General features: G+C 38.6%; 1 protein-coding gene across 7 annotated transcripts in view; it reads left to right on the forward strand.

Moving 5' to 3' along the window:
• Positions 1-5,137: 5,137 nt before the first annotated feature.
• The window catches only part of par-1, a 60,780-nt gene continuing 45,864 nt past the window's right edge, over positions 5,138-20,053 (forward strand). For 6 of the 7 annotated variants that reach the window (XM_028301039.1, XM_028301044.1, XM_028301045.1 and 3 more), the window contains exons 1-3: positions 5,138-5,252; positions 5,960-6,108; positions 6,872-6,979. In XM_028301039.1, coding sequence (XP_028156840.1) covers positions 5,171-5,252; positions 5,960-6,108; positions 6,872-6,979 — 339 coding nt within the window. In that variant the 5' untranslated portion in view covers positions 5,138-5,170. Of the gene's footprint in view, positions 5,253-5,959; positions 6,109-6,532; positions 6,545-6,871; positions 6,980-20,053 lie in introns of those variants that run through there. The other variant, XM_028301046.1, reaches the window with a different exon arrangement.

Consider the following 20,053-nt stretch of genomic DNA (forward strand, 5'->3'; position numbering starts at 1 on the left):
AATTTTATGTGATGCCCAATTTCAAACAAACGACAACGTGAGATATTAGGACGAGCACTTGTAAAGCCTATACAGGGTGGTCATTTTTATTCGCTGACGCTACAAAGTCCTAAATCTTATTCAGTACTGATAAATGCGAATAAAAGGATTTTCAATAAATATGATTTCTAATTCTACCAATACATTTTCATGTAAAATATTGCCAAGACGAGACCATCATGGCTCGCATTGTGGAAAGTTATCAGAACTCAAAGCCAAGCTTCTGACTTTACAAGCCCTCTAAACTCTACACCGCAGTTAAAATATGTGGCGCGGCCGCTAACTTTGCATTTATTAAATGATGATGATATGACACCCTTTATGTAAGCTACTAATACTTGTGGTGCCTCTAGTAAGTAATGAGGCCAGAAACTAACGCGTGAAACGTTCAATGATATCTCTAATATTCGTCAAAATTTAAATTGCTGACCAAATGTCACGTCGATTCAGTAGCAGCGTAGCACAAACACGGATTCGCAGCAGCAATCCACTAAACTGCTCACGTGCGAGCAGCTAATATAGATTTGCAGGTGCTCGCTCTAATGTCACACGGCGCCGAGCACGTATCCGATGACACAGTGCCTGTCACCGGTAATAGTAATTCAACAGTTTTTTTGCTTGCAAAGATTAGCCATTATCAACCTTAAAACTGTACCTAATAAGTTTACTTGTTAAGTTTTGAACTGCATTAAATGAGAAGAAACACACTGACCTCAGAAACTTTCTAGATTTACCAAAGAAGAAACCCAAGAAGTTTCCTTACACTTTACTTCAGCCTAGTTAGAAGCACACTAGAGTACGGTTCAGTTGTATGGTCTCCTCACTATGCTATTCACCGNATAAGTGGTGACTGAGTTTGTTCCGGCGTTTCTTCTCAGCACTTGCCATAATTATGTTTGTCTCGAAGCGCTGGTAGGGCCCAAAAGATAAGGAGACATGTAAAGTGCCCCATAAGGGCTACCTTTTTCTTTTTTTTTTATTATTTTCTATTGACGTTCATAAGTGCCACTTGTGGTCTAAACTGAATAAATATTTTTTGATTTTGATTTTGATTTTGATTAAATAAAGTACCCACAACAATAAACTGCGGTGCGTAGAAAATAGCGGTTAAGTGTTGTGTAGTGAAACAAGGCAAAGTCCTTGCGTGCATGACCGACTGAACAGTGTTTAGTGAAGTGCTCACGATATGTATTAGTGTATTAAAACATCGAAATTTTCGTCCGAACGAAACAGCGCCATCTATACGACACGCCTGAAGGCGAACTTTCGAACAACGCCATCTGTTGGCGGTTTTGCGGGAGTAACTAACGGGCGCTCGCCCGTACAGCCGGCAAGATAAACCCTCAGACGATGAGGCACCGGGTCCTCCCCCTCCTGGCTCCGGTTTTCCTCTCCAAGCTGTGGCGGAGGCGACGACGTGCTAAGGCCATCGAGAAACTGCACGGGGTACTGTTTGAACTATTTATAACCCCCCCTCCCCCCACTCCTCCTATGTTCTTCTGATTAATTTCATTGTGGGTCCAATGTCAGTTTAACTTTCCCCTGATACAGACTTGACCTACATTGGTTGGGTTTTTATTGGCGCTCAAGCTGTAGATCCTGGCTACACAGGAGTTGCAGCGGTGAGAACGAGAGGTGGGAATAGTCCCATTTTAGCACCTTCCGTTCTGGTTTCTGTTCACCAGAAAACCTGACCATGTGTGTTGACGTTACACTATTTCTAGATTTACAAATTCGTCATTATCAAACAGCTGGTGTCTTTTGACGAGTGCGTTTGTCATGGATTTAACATGATGGGTTTGACTTTTTTGTAATGCCTTTGGATAAAACCTCAGTGTTCTTATTTTCATTACCTAAACCGTTAATCCCAGCAGACGCTCATTCACGTTCAAGATTTACTATAACATAAACTTGGCAAGCTCCCCAGGTGGTTCCAGGGTCCATGCCCTTTTAATGGCTCGCCATTATTGATTTATGTATTACATTGATTGCATTGCGAGGTGACCGAGTTTGCGGTAATCTTGATTTCCAAGGAACGATCGACAATTCCACCCGAGATTTACTGAACATAAACTTCTGCTTGGCATCTCCCCAGGTGCAAAATCCACGCCCTTTTTAAGTAATAAATGATTGTTTGTGTTCTAGTGTAAGATTAAGACCCATTGCTGGACAAAGGTTTCTTCTAGATCCTTCCAACTAGGTCTCGTTCCAAGGACATTGTAGGCCACTCCTTCGCGCGGCCTTCCAAATTGTCACGCCACCAAAACACATGTAATTAATTACAAAGCGTGAATTGTTTTGAGTTGTTATTGTTTACCTTTTTTTCCGAGGTATTGGTGTGTTTAAACTGGGTATGTAGGTCACCTGATCTGATGATTAAATAATATCAGCAAAGGTTTTTTACCATTTTGTTTTCACTTGTGCTTTTTTATATGAGATTGGTGTGGAGACACCACCAACAGATCTTCAAACTTTTGCCTAAAATTTGAATGGTGTACATAGTTAATGAATACTCAAAGTATATGAGAGCAACACGTAAACCTTTACCCCCTTATCCCCTAACTTAACCATTTCTAATTAATGTTTAAAAAGAGTTGTATAATCCATCAACTGCCATGTCCACAGTAATTCAGTCAGATGCCGGCGCTATCTGTTCATTCCGTTTGTTGCTCCTCAGGGAACACCGTTATCCCTGATTTAGGAAGGCATTCACCCCGGAATAGCCCGTGCCGTTTCGCTACCAATTCTTCTAAGTGATTTATGGAAGTGGACGAACTACGAAGTGTGTACCTTACAATGAATGAATGAAATTGTAACCTTAATTTCATCTGTTTCATTGTTTTACTTGCGTTAGAAAGTAAAAATTTAAAAACTTGTGTTCTGTAGGATTTAAAATTAATTAATAGTAACCACGTCAGACTAATAAAAATATACTTTTTTTTCAACCCCATCCCCTTGCCAACAACATATACCTAGCAGGCTAGTACCAAGTAATAGAATTGATATAGTCAAAAACGAAATAGCGAAAATGTGACTAAAATTTCTTAAGAAATTGTGTTTCTTCCCTTTGAAATCATGACCTCAAAATCGAGGAATAAAAGAAATAGATGTTGTAAGATTTTTCCTTGAAATCAGACCATCTAGACTTGTGTTACGGAAGCATTTTCAAACAAACTCCATATTCCCGTAATCCGAAATATTTCGTCTCATTTCTTCTTGTCGCCCCTTTATAAATATTCATCTGTATTGTTCCCTTCGAGTGTCAAAGGTTTATGGACGTCTCGGATTCCGTCCCATCGTATATTATTTAGGAACGGGCGTTGTTTCATATCTGCGCACTTTAGCACGTTCCGGGTTGTTTATATCTGGATTCTATGGGTCCATTTGTTCAAGCTTTTCTACCCCTTTTTCATCTTTATAACCCTATGAACATGAATATGTATCAGTATCTATTTTTATTCCCGTTATCATTTTATGATTTGCGTTTTACTTTATCGGATGTACGTCATGTATTATTTTATCGTTTTCGGGGTTATTTTTAACTGATTCATTCTTTTGTCCTTGATTGGGGCTTCAAGTTATTTAGAATATGCTTTTAAATTCTAGGCGACCGTATTATACTTACATATAAGTTTAGCTTATTGTGAGGGTTAACAGGGATATTAGTAACTAAAAATTGTATAAAATGTATCGATTATAATATAACCTGTGTAATACCTAGTTAAATATATCATTAGGTTCGTGTAATCACAATAAGGAAGGCTCTCTCGCTAACTATATTTAGCTCCACATAGTTTAATAGCGCCTTAATTTACTCAGATGCCTGCGTGCAGTCAGATATGCCTTAAATAGCCTCTGTTATCGGGGCCATTCAGGGCACTATTTTGGGCCCGCGAACGTAAATGGTATTACGTAGCAGGCGCTACGTAGCTCGGTCACGAAATACGTAAGCGGCTAACTTATTCGGCCTTGGGCTCATGAAAAACATTATTTCAGGGTAAACAGTGAAATACAGTGGAGGAAATACGTTTATAAACTGTAAAGATACGATCTTGAAGTCTTTGATTTCTTTTGTATACGAGCTATAGAATGAAATGTGATTTTTTATTGTTAAGGTTTTTTGATAAGATTTAATATGAAATGTGTTGTTGTTTTCTATTTCACTTAATATTGTTCCATGTTATATCCAAAATACCTGTATGTATACTTCTAAATGAGTTACATGGACAGTAACTTAGTTTCATTTTTTGCAAATAAACAAAGACTATAACAATGTCTACAAACAAAGTTCAGACGAGGTTTTTTGTCATTTTCAAAACTTTATTCATTATCTCGAGTAAGTAAATAAAGTTCAGAAAAAAAAAATACAAGTTTAGATAAATTTTGGAAAAGCAGAGTTCTTTTTGGTCATGTTCGTTCGTTTCTTTTAGTATTTGGGTCAGATTGCGATCAAACGCTACTTTGCCATAAATTGGAAATGTTACAAAAAGTTGGTGCGGGCGGAGGATCACATTTTTTCTTTACGAATAACCTGTGGAAAAGTAATTCGCAGCGAACAATGAACTGATACATATTTGACAAAACGACATTAGTTAAATAGCCAGTGCTTCACTCTTACGACAGTACATTGCAGCCCCATAGAGAGGGTCGTGCACTCGTGCTCCTATAGTAGAGACTGAGTGACCTAATGACAGTTTAGCAGGGCAATCAAAACCGCACTTAGCCTTTGATTGGGCTATAGTGGTCTCTTTCCACGCTAACCTAGATCACCCCAAAAACCCCTTCTGGCAGCGATGGTGGTGATTGTAGAATTTATTTTAGTCCGTGTGACCATTATTGACCATAATTTTATTGTTTACCCACTTGAGTTCCAATTTATGTGGCGACGTACCTACACTAGCGAGCTATGTGAACGCGTACCCTGTTTCTTGGTGACGACGCATTATTTATGACATTATTTTTACAAGAACCCTAGTTTTTTTTAGTAATTTGAATAGTCCCACACTCATTTTTATAGGGGTACCGAGTTTTACTTATTACTTACCTCCCACAACTAGTAAAAGTATACTAAAATGATGATATTTCTCCGTTACAGAGTCACTCGGACAAGGTGAAGTCGTCTTCGGTGAAGATGGGCGCGGGCGGCGGAGGCTCGTCGGAGGGCAGCACCCGCGTGTCGTCCCGCTCGCGCGCCTCCGAGGAGCCACACATCGGTCAGTATTCCGTCTCTTTTCAACCAAATGACGTTCACATCATCATCATCATTTCAGCCATAGGACGTCCACTGCTGAACATAGGCCTCCCCCAATGATTTTCATAGTGGCCGGTTGGTGGCGGCCTGCATCCAGCGCCTTCCCGCTACCTATATGAGGTCCTCGGTCCACCTTGTTCACGTAACTTGTTCAAATGACGTTCACTACTGGACAAATATCTTGCCTAAGGATTTCTACAACGACCGGTCCTGCACTGCCCGTATACAGGCACTTACCGCGATAGTTGGTCCATCTAGCGGGAGGCCTGCCCATACTATGGTCAGTATTTCGTTTCAGCACAAAGGTTTCTTATAAGGATTTCAAGAACGGCGGTCCACGTATTAGGAGACCACTATGTGGCTTATACGTAGCATATTATTCTGTAGTTTGTGAGACGACGCTCAAAACTCGAGTCCAACTTGAGTATAGATAGCCTATGTATTTAATGAACTTTTTTCCAAAGTTTGCATCAAATGATAAAGTTCCAAATGCATTACCTGAAGCATCTTTCTCAGATGCATAAATGGGTCAAGAATGACCTTCATTTAAGTGTATAATCTAGATATGACTCATATTTTTTGTTCTCATTTGTTTGAATGAAACTAAAAGTTGATGAAACCAACAAAACTAAACAAATAAATCTTAATTTTCCTACAATTTGTTAACAGGAAAGTACAAGTTACTAAAAACGATCGGCAAAGGCAACTTCGCGAAGGTGAAGCTGGCGAAACACGTGCCCACCGGCAAGGAGGTGGCCATCAAGATCATTGACAAGACGCAGCTCAACCCTGGCTCCCTGCAGAAACTCTTCAGAGAGGTAAGTTGCATTTTCCTTTCCTAACTTCTACTGGTCCCATTCGGCTCTGCCGAAACCACACAGTCCAATTTTTCTTGGAAGAAGTTGAAGAAAAACACGTGGCTCAGAAACTCTTCAGAGAGGTGAGACATATCTATATTTCCAAATTTGTGGTGTCTACTTCTACTAGTACCATTTGGCTCTGCCAGATCCACACGTTAAAGATTTTCTTGGAAGAAGTTAAAGAATGGAAAGGTTGGGCTGTTCTGGCAGTCCTAGATGGCTCTAGCTCATCGGGCAATAATAATAAATAAGTGAGCGCGAGGGCTCTTAATCTCACCAGAGACGTGAGATAGAGGGACGTTTTGATTTTCCAACTTCTGACGTTCTGTTGGTCCCATTTGGCTCTGGTGTAAGTGTGGTTGGTTACGCTTCACTACAGAAACTCTTCAGAGAGGTGAGAGAGACACGTTTCATTTCCGTTTCACTCTCAAGCAGTTAGTTTCTCCCGGAACCACTCAACGTTCACTAGTTAGAGCATTGACTGGGACAATTTTGACCTTCATGGGTTTTTATTGGCGGTCAAACTGTAGAACCTGGCTACACAGGAGTTGCAGCGGGGGGAACGGTAGGTGGAAATAGTCCCGTTTGGTTAGATCATTGGCGGTAAATCCTGATTAGAACGGAGGTGCAGTAGTGGGAACAAGAGATTGGATTAATAAAAAGCAGCACCTAGGAAAAGATATTAATCGGAAATGTTTCTCATCGATATGTTTGTTTTCAGGTGCGGATAATGAAGATGCTCGACCACCCGAACATCGTGAAGCTGTTCCAGGTGATCGAGACGGAGAAGACTCTGTATCTTGTTATGGAGTACGCGTCGGGAGGAGAGGTCAGTATATCACAACAGTGAAGCATTATACTACGTTATAGCATTCGTTTTATATCGAGATAGTGTGGACTGATAATTCTACAGGCGTGGGAAGCGTCTGCATACGCGCAGCACAGGATCGGTTTTTGTGGGTCTATATCCAGCAGTGGACGTCCTCTGTTGAAACGAATTAGGTACATTTGCCTCTGTAAAATCATATATTGTCATGCTCTTGCAGTGGATACTAAAATTACATTGCTACCAATGATATTAAAGAACTATAGATATGTTACGTTCATAGAAATTACGATTTGAATCCGTGCCGAGCTATTCCAAATAGCACACATTGACAAATGTAACTGATAAGTGAAACAAAAGATACGAAATAGCACGCAAATGAAAGAGATAGCTATAGTTTTAACGATTCTGCACTAACTAATCTATGTCCGNGCTCGAACAAGTTCCATACAACTTGATGTGGTACAATTTAGCCGACTAGGTGATAGTGCTTTTAAAAAATCAGTAAAAAATATAGCTTATAAATACCGAAAAATGTTTCAAAAAATTGTAATCCACACTAATTTACGCTTCTAAATAATATATTAGAAACACACTGTGATTAAATTTAACAAAATTACAAACTAAACATGTATTGTCAAAAGTTACTTGAAAACAATGAAAAAATACTTTTCAAAATAAAACACACGTGTTTGTTGTCACGGCAAAAACCACATGGCCGATATTAATTTATTTTAGTTGTGTATCGCTGAGTGTTGCAATTACAGACATTCAATAAATACTTTACGAAATATGAGGGTGGTACAATTTACCCGGCGGTACAATATACCGAACTCTCCCCTATTATTACACTTCTTACTTTAGCAATTTCGTGTAGTACGCTTATTCTCGAGTATTTTTCTATCATTTAAATATCGAGGCTTGGAGACCCCGTTTTGGTAGGAAAACAAGTCTGAATAACATCCACTATGTAAATGCGATAACTGAGAATTGAGGAAATAATGTATTATTCCAACGATCAGTGGGAGCTTTAGATGACACGGAAGTAGAGAAAATAAAAGAGCGAATACAGAATTTACGGACGCGATGAACCGTGAAGGCAGCGGAGTCGGCGCGGGGTAGACGACATGCATATTTGATTCCGTCATAAACTCAATTTACAGCTAATCTCATCTCAGATTGTCGAAGAAATAAAATTTCACACGCCGTTGGTTCACTCGTGAATGTAAATAGGGTAGGCGCGAAATCGGACGAAAGAGGGGAACGGGGCGCGGGGCATAACGCGAGTGGAGGGGGCCGCGCTAATAAAAAATACCCACCGTTCACGACTCATTTGGCATCAGGCGCGCGCGCTGCCAAGAAGCTCGCAACAATTTAATATTTCCCCTTTAATCCAGAGCACTAAATTAGACTCTGTAATCTCGAGTTTGCCGTTAAATTTTTGTCCTCCAATGATCAGTATCGGGTGATCGATTTTACGGGCCTACTGGTCCCGTTTCGTTCGGCTGTAACTTTTTAGTGCTCCTTTTATTACGACAAACGATTTTAATCAAGCGAGTTTTTGTTCAGGGCGGACGCCATTAGCGCCCCGGAGTTGGAATAAAATTCGAAGTTAAGTCGCATTCAAGACTCGAGAATTTGCTTTTAACTTCGTTTGATTGGTCGCCTTCGGAACGTTTACTGACCTTTACTCGGGACATAAAATAAATCTATGCGGACGCGTTTTCGTTTTCGTTTCATTCACGCCTGTCGCAGCATTTCTCTTCGCCCTCACTACGGCGCCTCTTCCCGGGAGAGTGCGAAGTATCCGGAGTCAAGCCAAGACCGAGTTCAAGGAAATCACTCGTAGAACCAGGCCTGTTCATCTCCGCGAGCTTACATTGAAAACAAAACACGCACGATGGCCCACCTACAGGACACTATTCGACAAGGCCTCACGAAGCGAACATTGACTGACGCACGCGTATTCTTGTGTATGATGGAAGAAAATAAAGAAAATGTTGTACTAAATACTGTGCAGTATTTAACTGCCTGAATAATAATAAAAACACAGAATGTGCTTTTTTAAGTTGCCTCAAGACACTGGGAGGTAAATCAGTAGTTAATATTATTCATGATAATTCATGCTAAATCATGTATTTCCTCCGCCATTTTCCGCAGTTTGGCACCTCACGTCACATCATTTTACCGATGTCAGCCCTATAGCTTCGGCGCAGTGCCGATAACTGACGTTTGTCAACAAAATGGTGCTTGATTCTTGAGACAGGCTAAATTACACCATACTGTTAATGACATTGAGCATACATTGTTTAAATACCTTCGCGAAGTAAAACTTCTGTACGTAGTACTTATTATTATCTGTGGTAGAACTCTTATTCGTGTTCTAACTATCCTTAAAATGCGCTGCAAAGACTCGTTCGCACTGGTCGAGTGATTTAGAGTAACTCGCCTTTAGTAACCTCGCTACTTACCAAAAAACCGACCGAGTACAGTTTACATTCATTAGTGGTTTTTGTATGAACTTGACTAAACCGCCCGGTTCGGACTCGTTTAGCCGGTAAGCGAGTGAGCAGGGACGCATAGTGTGGGGTGTACTCACCTGTCAAAATTGAACAACAATTTAGTAACCTAGGGGAGACCGAGGATAGTTGTGACAGAGAAGAGTTGTGACATTGTCGATTTTTGGAAACCTGTTAACTATCAGCGAGCTCGCAACAGCGCGTATTGTTTGCTCGAGACTTGAAATAAAAAATGCGCACTGCTTCAGAGTTAATAAGTTCCAAAAAAAACGACAATGTCACAATTCTCCTTTGTCACAACTCTCCTCGGTTTCCCCTCTGGTCAAAATTTTTGGTATTCGGACACGTTTAGCTACTGAAAATCAGTGTTCTGCTCATTTTAGAGCAGTGTCTACTGAGCTCTCTGCTTTTTTGCATCGGTGCGGCACACTTATACCTTGACCCAGGATTTTCTTTTTAATCTTTCTAATGTACGATATCTTTCCTGCTACTCCTGTGTTTATTAATCTTACTTTTTGCTTCTTGCGTGTCAATGTGTTTTGCAAATAAACCATATATATACTATCTACCTACTAAATCACTCGCCACTCGACTAAATTACTCGACTACTGTGAACAAGGCTTCAGACAAAATTTCGGCGAGCTCGCATCGACCGCGTCGAGGGCAGCTTTAGTTGTCATATTATTGTTATGAGATATTTCAGCAAACTATCTTAAGTTTAAGAGGATGTGTTTTATAACTTTTTGAATATTAAAAGTATGAGTTGAAATTTCTGGAAAATCTTATTGGGGGACTGGAATTCTTTTGGATACATCCTCAAAAAGTTTTCATAAGGAAAGTTTGCGTATTCCAGCGTGTAGTTCCTCCTGTAACGGTCTCGTGTTATGCGCGGAATAGTAATATACTTCTTGTAGATATATCGGATAAAGCAATTTTTATCCGTATATGAATGCCACGAAGTTTTCGGGTTGGATTTGAGAAGTTTTATGCATGAATCAGAACGTATCGTTTTATATGATAATCATAATATATTAGTAAGGCTTTAAAAGGAAAAGTTTTTTTTATAAAAAGTTATATAAATGAAATAATCGTAAACTTTTAATTGTTTGACGAAGAAACTTTTCGAACTAAGGCTAAGTTGCACCACCTAACTTTGACCGTAACTATAACGATAACCGGTGTTTTTTGTATGGAGTTTGGCAGATTTTCGACGTTTGTCAAAGTTAAAGTAAGATAGTGCAACCCAGCCTAACTATAGTGATGTCAGTAAATTGATACATTTTGACTTCTGGCTAGTTTTAAACAATCATTAGAATTTAAATCTTATCTTATCCCATCTTAATGAGATCTAATTAAAATTGCAATCTTCTCCAATACATCACCTTAGTTTCATGACAAGCTTTTTTAAAAGCATACAAAGTAATAGGTATAAACAAACAAACATCACTTCAAAACACTGAACCCCTAATCCGAAGCACTAAGTCAATTTCTCTAAAAATAACAAAACGATCGTTTCGCACGCTTGCAATAAATAAATCCTTTTGGTGCTACCATATTTCTTACTGAGACTGAACGACAGGTTTGATTTATACGGTGGACTTGCATCGCTTTGTTCTTTAACTGCTGGGCGCATGCGACTGTGCTCGATAAATAGCTTTGATTGTGGAGCTGTACCAACAATATCTGGTTTAAAAACTGACAACTGTTCCTTCGCGGTTGAAATATGTACGCTATGACGCATAAATTTGCTGTGGATCAGAATGTTGGAGGTTTAGAAGCAAACATTGTTTAGAAACATTATACTGATAAGTTGTATAATCTTTAGAAGCTTTGGTTTAGAAGCATTATACTGATAGTTGTAATCAGTCTCGTAAAATTCTGAAACCTTATACAAAAAATGTTTGATAAATAGCTCTGATTGTGGAGCTGTACCAACAATATCTGGCTTAAAAACTGACAACTGTTCCTTCACGGTTGAAATATGTATGCTATCGCGCATAAATTTGCTATGGATCAGAATGTTGGAGGTTTAGAAGCAAACTGTTATGTAGAGACAACTGATAATCCACATTGAAATATACCTATGTAGTCCAGTGCTTACAAAATCTTTTATCCCGTTTTACCCCCTTAGGGGAGGAGTTTCGTAAAATCATTTCTTAGCGGATGCCTACGTCATAACATCTACCTGCATGCCAAATTTCAGCCCGATCCGTCCAGTGGTTTAGCTGTGCGTAGATAGATCACTATGTCAGTCAGTCAGTCACCTTTGAGTTATGTATATGTATTTAGATTCTAATAATCACTCACGACATGACTCTAAAAAATAATTAGGTATTGTAAAGTTACCAGAATATTAGCAGTATTAGTGCAAGGTATATGATTTTTCTCTTTAAAAAAATTGCCCGCCACAACCTTCCTACCTTACTCTAACTGCCAAAAAACATTGCAAAACATTCAATTTTTCGTGCGCCTCAAGGATCATGAGAGAGAAAGAGAATTAAAATTATGCCCATGAATACACGTTATACTTTAAACTCATCAGTTCTACAATTTATGCACCATAAATTGCACTCGCTTGTACTCGTATACCTTCACTGAAATACTTAGCTTTTATTAGAGATCGAAGAGGGCTCTACACCGCAGTGTATTTAAATATCCTCAGAGAGACCGCGGCACCGGTTTTTGTTAGCCCTTATACATAAAACATGCATCGTGGGTTCGATACCCAGCGTGTTTGCTTTGCATTTACAGGAACTTACAATTTTGGTTGTGTTTTAGGAATTGCTGTTAAACAAGAGAAGGGTTAAAGGATTGACCAGAGGTTCGGGAAACATAAATGTTATTTGTAAAATAGTGATTTAACAATGGTGATGAAAATGTTGATATGTTAATTCATAACTAGAGGCCGTTGACACGTCGTCTGTAGTGATTCTTCTGGTCAAATTAGCATAGTTCAGTTATCTCATCTTCATATTGTCCAAAATATATCTAATAGGTATGTATAATCCCGTAAATGCATCTCCCTTCCTATTTGAACCTTTTTTTCTTTCACAAGATTTGAACCTGGAACCTTTGAGTGCCAATTAGTTCAACCCTAGTTATTTAATTTTTAGCGTTAAGAGTCGCATCTCAATCGTATCGCAAGTCGTGGGTTCAATTCCCGCCTTAGGCAGTTCGATTTTTTCAAGTGATTTATAATTTTCAAATTAGTTCAACCCTCTCAAGTACTAACTAGTAACTAGAGGCTTAGGGCCAGAGCTATTAACGGTTTAACGGTTTAAGAACTTTATTTCTCATAAGAATTAACAATAATTCACTTCCTGAGAAACATTTCAATTTAAATTATTTAAGCATAATGAGTGTACAACTAATTACAAACATAACTTTTAAAAAAAATAAAACCGACTTCAAATGCGTGAACACAAAAAAAAACTAAAAATTAAAAATATTGCGTATAAAAAAGTTCAACCCCAATTTTCCACCCTTGGGGGTGAAATATTTTCTTCAAATTCGCATGAAACCACCCTTTTGATAATACCTATTCAACAAAAAAATAATCGTTCAAATTGATTTATAATCGGCGGAGATATTGCGTATAAAAAAGTTCATCCCCAATTTTCCACCCTTGGGGGTTGTTTTTTCTATTATTAAATTTAAATGGGACCACCCTTGAGGTATTACCTATACGCCGAAAAAAGATTTGTTCAAATCGGTTCATAATTGGCGGAGTTATCGCGTAACAAACATAGAAAAAAAAAACATACGGGTCGAATTGATAACCTCCTCCTTTTTTGAAGTCGGTTGAAAATCAAGGTAACTATCAACATTAACCAAAAATAAAAATAATGTGACGGTACACAACAAAAAACTTCGAGCCAAAGCATAACGAGTCGCCACACGCCAGTCAACCACATATTATGTAATGCATATGGCATTAAGTTCGCCTTTTGAACTTAATTTTTTGTGTGCAGTAGATAAATAACATCTTTATTCATAGGTCATATTAAAATACGTCTTAATTCGTGAATGATATCCAAACTTGTATTTTCATTATAGCAATAAACTTATTAACTAAATAAGTAAGCACATATGGCACACAACTTTTGATCTGCCCTCTAGATCAGATGACATCCTAATACCGGAAGCGAAGCCAAAAAATACGCCACGAAAAGTTTTTCCAATTTTGACAGTATTGAAACGTAACTTTATTCTATTGAAGGGTCATCAAAGCTCCATGGTGTGCAACTAGTGATCAATAAAACGTTCAAAGCGGCTCTAACTTAGTTCTGTAGACTAGGGATGCAATAAAAGTTTGGCAATTTTTATCAAAAAGACCGACACTTCGAAAAAGATGTCGCTATTAGGTACAAATGTTACAATACTTACAATGTTGATATTATTTTTATACGTTGGCATTATGAGGTAAGCTAGTTTCTGTGGTTGAGGATTCTGGGTGAAACTTGCATACAATTTAGGTCTGATCATCACATTTATGGTGAGGTGGTGGCCAACGGCTTCTTCGCTCTGGTAAAAAAAAACCCGGATAGTTTAGCCACTAAATGAAATGATAAATTCAAGGCGCTGTTTTGAGCACATTTCCTTAACAATTTTCATAAAAAATATTCCAGAAATATACATATTTTAGAAAAGTGGGATAAAATCCATACATCTCCTGACGTGTGGTCTTTTTTTGTGTCCACATGCAAGCGACGCATGTCAAATCCAATTCTTATCGGCAGTGAGGCGAAATAAAATAGCTAGAAAACTGCATTTCGTCACGAAACGTCACGACTGTTAAGGGAAAATTGTCTTATGAAGTATTATGCTACAGTTTTTCATGGTTCTGTACATTTGAAAGATCTTTTAATTTCTATTTAGGCAAAATTTTTGTGTGAGTATTCATTCTTCCAAAAAGTATAAGTATCTTGATCCTATTTAATTAGAACGAAGTGTTGCTCTTACGAAACTTTTTCCCTACTATAGCTTTGAGATAGTTTTCGAAGTGCAGAGAAGAAGCACCACAGTCACCACTGTTTATCAGTTAAGTACAAGGAAGTATCAATAGACAGTGGAACATCATTTGATGTAGAACTGATCATGTAATTTGATAGAGAAATGTATCAATCTGTTTCTAAGAGATTGTAGTGGACAACACAGTCACCAATTTCAGTAGAATTCAAATTTTGTTCTTCAGTCCAAACTTCTGCAAGTGACTTTTGTGAAAAAGAATAGTGTATTTATCTTTTGGAAAAACGTTCACTTACCAAACAGCGTACATTCTTTTATAAGTAAAATGTTGGCTAACTGACAGTCAACGTTAAGTGCAGCAGTAAAAAACTTAGCGAAAAAAGCCAATTTTCCACCATTCTCGTTTGTCGTGAGGGATTCTAAAAAGCTAAAAACATTTGCATACCCATGCCAAGTTTTGGGAATCGCGGTGGCACGGACCGTTGTTTATGCGAGATGTCATGAAGGGGAAATAAGCCCGATAAATCTGCATAGTCAAATGTAATCCGATAAAAAGTTTCCATTCAAACTGTGTTTGTGGAAATTCCAATTCGATTACCAAGCTTTATTAAAGCAAGTTTGAAGATTGTTGGTTCGAGTATCTTCGTGTCTAATAGTATAAGTGGCTCTTTCATATCTTTGATTGCAACCCCAACTGTATCAGTATTTTTTTTATGCAGATCAAGGCAGGTATTTGACCGCAATCGCACCTGATGTTAGGTCAGATGCTGTCTAGGATGGTACATACATGTCTCGAAGTGCTGGTAGGGCAAAAAAAGAATGAAACATCCTTAAGAGCATTTGACAATTTGCAAGTACTAATTTAATTGTCTACACAAATAAAGATAATTTTGATTTGTTTTGACATATCTGGCCTGTAAGTGCTTATTCACTCTCGCCTTGAAAAGGCCCGGACTGACAGCAGTAGGTAACGAATTCCAGTTCCTAGCTGTTCGCATTATAATCTTATGTAGGTACCTGCTACAGTAAATTTTACGCGTCAGAAATCCTATCTATGCCTAGTTATTGAAAAGTGAGGAACCCCAATTATACCTTCTTCTTCTTTGTCCTAGCCATTTCCCATTATTTATGGTTCGCTCTCCCCGTTCTGGGTTGTCGAAACATGAATTATTATTTGAGAAAACTCTAAGTCTAATTTATTAAAAATGTTTGAAAGATATCTAATAGTACCTACAGAGATAAACTTGATTGTCTTTTACAATACATTTCCAAGAAAGTGTCTCACCTAAACAAAAGATCAAATATATTTTAATGAAAACTTCAAGGAACTCATCTAATTTGTTATTCCCAAAAGATTCAGAGACCTACGTTAATATTACTACATTAATCTATTATTTGACTTTGGTGTGCTAGAAGTTTCAATTACACGCCTAAAAACATTTGTTTTTCCAAAAGTCTTTTCCTTTACTATGATATTCATGAAAAATTCAGGGCGCTAATTGAATTCGTTAAAACAATGAAAAGAAACAAATAGGACCATAAATATACATAGATTTGTTCAAATTACTTGGTAAGAATATAGTCGATTGTGGTGAGATTATTAAAATAATGTGTTATAACATATAGATAGGTACACCTAAAAAAAATGTTGCATCTTAAAAGTTAAATTCGAGCACCACACGCTAAAATTACCAACCGAAAATTCGCAAAAATCTCGAGTAGATAAATGATAAATTCCAATCGCTAAGTAGGTATCGCCGATCAGATCCTGATGAGAGCCACGGTACACTGGCTCCTGATTGGACGCATCTCTCTCGGTTATTTGCAATAACTTGGAGTCACCCTCCTTTAAAAGTAAGTTAGGGGCATGCGCTAGTGCCGCGATTGGAAGATTAAATCGGCGACGCAGATGCTGGTGACACGGGAAGAGCCACTGAACAATGACTTACATTTTCGCAGATCCTTTTAATTCTTTATTAACATGAGCCTTTTGCAGGGTGGATAGTGAGCTTTTTTTCTTCGGAAACTTATTTGAAATCTGATAAGTCTGGACCAGTAAGCAGCTCCCAGTTTGGTAGGAAGCAGTGGTACTACTTACCTCGATGAGGGCATCGAGGTAAGTAGTACCACTGCTTCCTGCCTGCTGCTAAGATTTGATAAATCTTAGAATAACTAATTTTGTTGTAAACAGTTTGAATTCATTAAAAACCGCCGAAAATCTCAGCAAGTACCACAATTCCTACTATTATACAGTGTATAGTGTACCTAGGTACTACACTACCAATGAATAAAATGTCAGACACAGATCAAAATAACGGCAATTGCGAACGATGCTGAGATACACAATTCAAGGACTATTCCCATCTCTCGATCACACCACCCAGCCAGGACCTGCAGCTGCAATGAAAACGCAACCATATTTACATAACAACCTAAAGCCACATCTAGCCAAACTCTCAAGCGATTTGAAAGGAGTCCCCCTCTATTGAGTTTTATTGAAATTTCGTATATCGTCGGCTGTAATGGGCAATAGAGTTCAGAAACGTTCGTCGGTGCGTGCGGGGGCGTCAAATCGTGCGTTTCGGTTCAAATAAACGATTCCTTAGAGCAATCATGCGACGATTCCGCCGGCGGGATTGCTCGCCGTCTGTTTTGTGTGTAGCCGTTACATACAGCCATACAAAAATAAAGGCCCATTTGGTAAAACAGAAGACGTTTGTTTTGTTAATAGCTCTTAGTTTATGTTGTAAATGTAAGTCTTAACACGGATTACTGAATCTATTCATCATTATCATTTCAGCCATAGGACGTCCACTGCTGAAAATAGGCCTCCCCCAATGCTTTCTACGTTGTTCGATTGGTAGCGGCCTGCGTCCAGCGCTTCCCTGCTACCTTTACGATGTCGTCGGTCCACCTTGTAGGTGAATCTGTTAACTTGACCAAATGAGAGGAGTGACATTAGGGAGAGACCTAAGAAAGTTGTAACCGAGGTGACTTGTAACAAGGTTGATTTTTCTGCACATATGACAACGAGCTGATGATTTCACGCAAACTGTCGACGACTTCACATGGTTGCTAGTTTGATAAACTGTCATAGGTTCAGAGAAATCACTTTGTTAAAACGTATCTCTGTTACAACTCCTCAATCTCCCATACGGAAGGAATGTTTTGGAAAACCCCCTACATACGTAGGTAAAAAGAATGCAAAAAATAGATCAGCCCCGTCGGTTTTTTCTCGGTTTTGAATTAGATACGGGATGTTTTTGTAGATGTGCAACGTTGTCAGACATGTATAAAGAATTTCTGCTTTTATCAATGCTTTTCGTTGTGTAATTTTTTGAGTTTCATTTCAAGAAAATCACGCTGAAAACTCCAGGGGTAGGTAACGTAAAGCATTGTAGGAGAAAGGTAACGCAAAGGCATCGTGCTAAAACTTCTCCTGTATAGTTTTATTAGAGCACTGAACATTACTTTAAAAGGCTAGCAAGTCTAGGAGACTCCAAAAAGACTACAGCAACTATTGTTACAAGTCACGTCAGAAAGCCAAATCGTTTCATAGTTCGCTCGTTGATCAGGTATTGCGGCGACGCGCTCGGCAGCTGCGTCGTAGTTATTTAGCTTGCTGAGCCCGATGTGGCTAACCGGACCGATGGTAATATTACGAGAACCGAGATTAAAACCATATAAAATAGAGCTGAGTCAACCCTCTTTATTAAAAACATAATTTTTCGAAGTTTTTTTTACAGTTTATCAATTTCAATATTGATCACTCACATGTCCAAAACTTCTGTTCGAATAAACGTGCTGCATATAGAAAATATGTATTTTTTACAGTCGGTAAAATTCATAACCCATGAGATGGTTTAAATTTATTACTCGATAAATTAAAAAAAAAATGTCTTATTTTGTATGCTCTGATATATTTTAATAGTGAAATGTTTTGACAAAAATGACACTGTTTGCTCACCTGTTGCATAGCTGGAAAACATTAACGTAACGTAAGGGTAGGTAGTTGACACAATTCAACTTTAATATCGATTTTATATCGATTCAAAATCGTTGCTCATTATCCTCACGGTGAGTTCAGTTCATCTATTCTGACAAGCACACGCTCGCAGCGGATTACCTGGCCAAATTGATACTCGAGTCCGAACCAACCCAGATGTTTGGGACTGATCGTCTGCGGACTGAATTTGAGCTATTGAAGTCCGTCCCGTGGTACAGGTATTATAGCGTATTGAAGAATTGAGTTTTATAAGTCAGCGTCTGAAATAAGAAACTAAAAGGCTAAATTAATACCAGATACTCGTACCTCTGTGGTCTAGTGGTTCACACGCAGAGGTCCTGGGTTTGATTCCCAATGGGGGCAGATTTTTCTGTTCGGTTTAGTTGGTGGTAGCGCTTGTTCCAAGTCCGCCTAGCTGGCTACCACCATCTTACCTAAGTCTGTCGCCATAACAACAATGTTAACAGCATTGTTGTGTTCCGGCAGTTAGAGGTAAGATAGCCAGTTCCTCCGTGGTTGAGGATTCCGGGTGAAGCTCGCTTCCACCTTCGGCCTGATCATCTTTTACCATCAGGTGAGATACAAGCCTTCCTCGTTGTGGATACAAAAAAGATGCTTTAAATATGACAGTCACTAGTCACCTAATAAAATATCAAAATAATTGTATTTTCATTTTGAACTGTAGGCTAGCCAACCCAATTAAAGTTACCATGCCAACATAGCTAAAGTTTCCTCCAACGCGCGTTATGTTAGGATTAGAATCCTCAATAAAGCCTCTAACCCCGTAGAAATCTACAGAGATCCTGCCAGGAGTCCTTTCAAAGGCTCTCTTATACAAATTAAGCTGCGCCCGTAGACGCAAATTGTTAGCGTGCCGTGAGCGAGTAATGCCTGGTGCTAGTGCATGCTTTTGATGCAATCCTTTGTGCTCTGAATGCTATTCCTTGTACGGAAATGTTTAAGATGAAGGAAGTCTTCGTCAAATTTATGTCAACATCTAGGATCTCAGCTTAGTCGAATAACCCATCCTTTTGGCTTCGCAGTATTCTGGTAAAAAGAGTAATTTGAAACGAAGACAAAACTAAGGATGAGTTGCACCATCTTAGATGATTTTTTGTCGGCCGATAGTTTAGTCGGGCAGTTGATCAAATCCCNATATACAATAAATGTGACTTGAAAAAAGACCTCACTTTGGGCTCACCTCTGGGATCAATTAGACCAATTTTTATGGTTATAAAACCAAATAATGATCTCACGTGTCATCTTTAACAGATGGATAGCGATTAATCCCAACTGTTTTATAGCCATAAAAGTCGGCTCAAGCGTAACTACCTATTTTTTGAACTAGTCACTCTGGATTGTTCTACAGACACATTTTTGGGGTAAAACCCTATCCTTTAATGAAATGAAGTTTAGAACTAGGCTTTTAAATGGTGCCAATATTGGTGGGAAGTGGGGATGCATACGTTTGAAAGTGCTTGTCGCGGGAGGGTCGATCTTTGTGATGACCAGTGTAGTTGCATCATCTCATCAGACCATCAGTGAAAAAAAAATCTCCTATTTTTTTGGCAATATTTCGACATT

Source organism: Ostrinia furnacalis, unplaced genomic scaffold (assembly GCF_004193835.3).
Source record: "Ostrinia furnacalis isolate ACB-3 unplaced genomic scaffold, ASM419383v2 OfSCF0862, whole genome shotgun sequence".
In the NCBI taxonomy this organism is placed as follows: domain Eukaryota; kingdom Metazoa; phylum Arthropoda; class Insecta; order Lepidoptera; family Crambidae; genus Ostrinia; species Ostrinia furnacalis.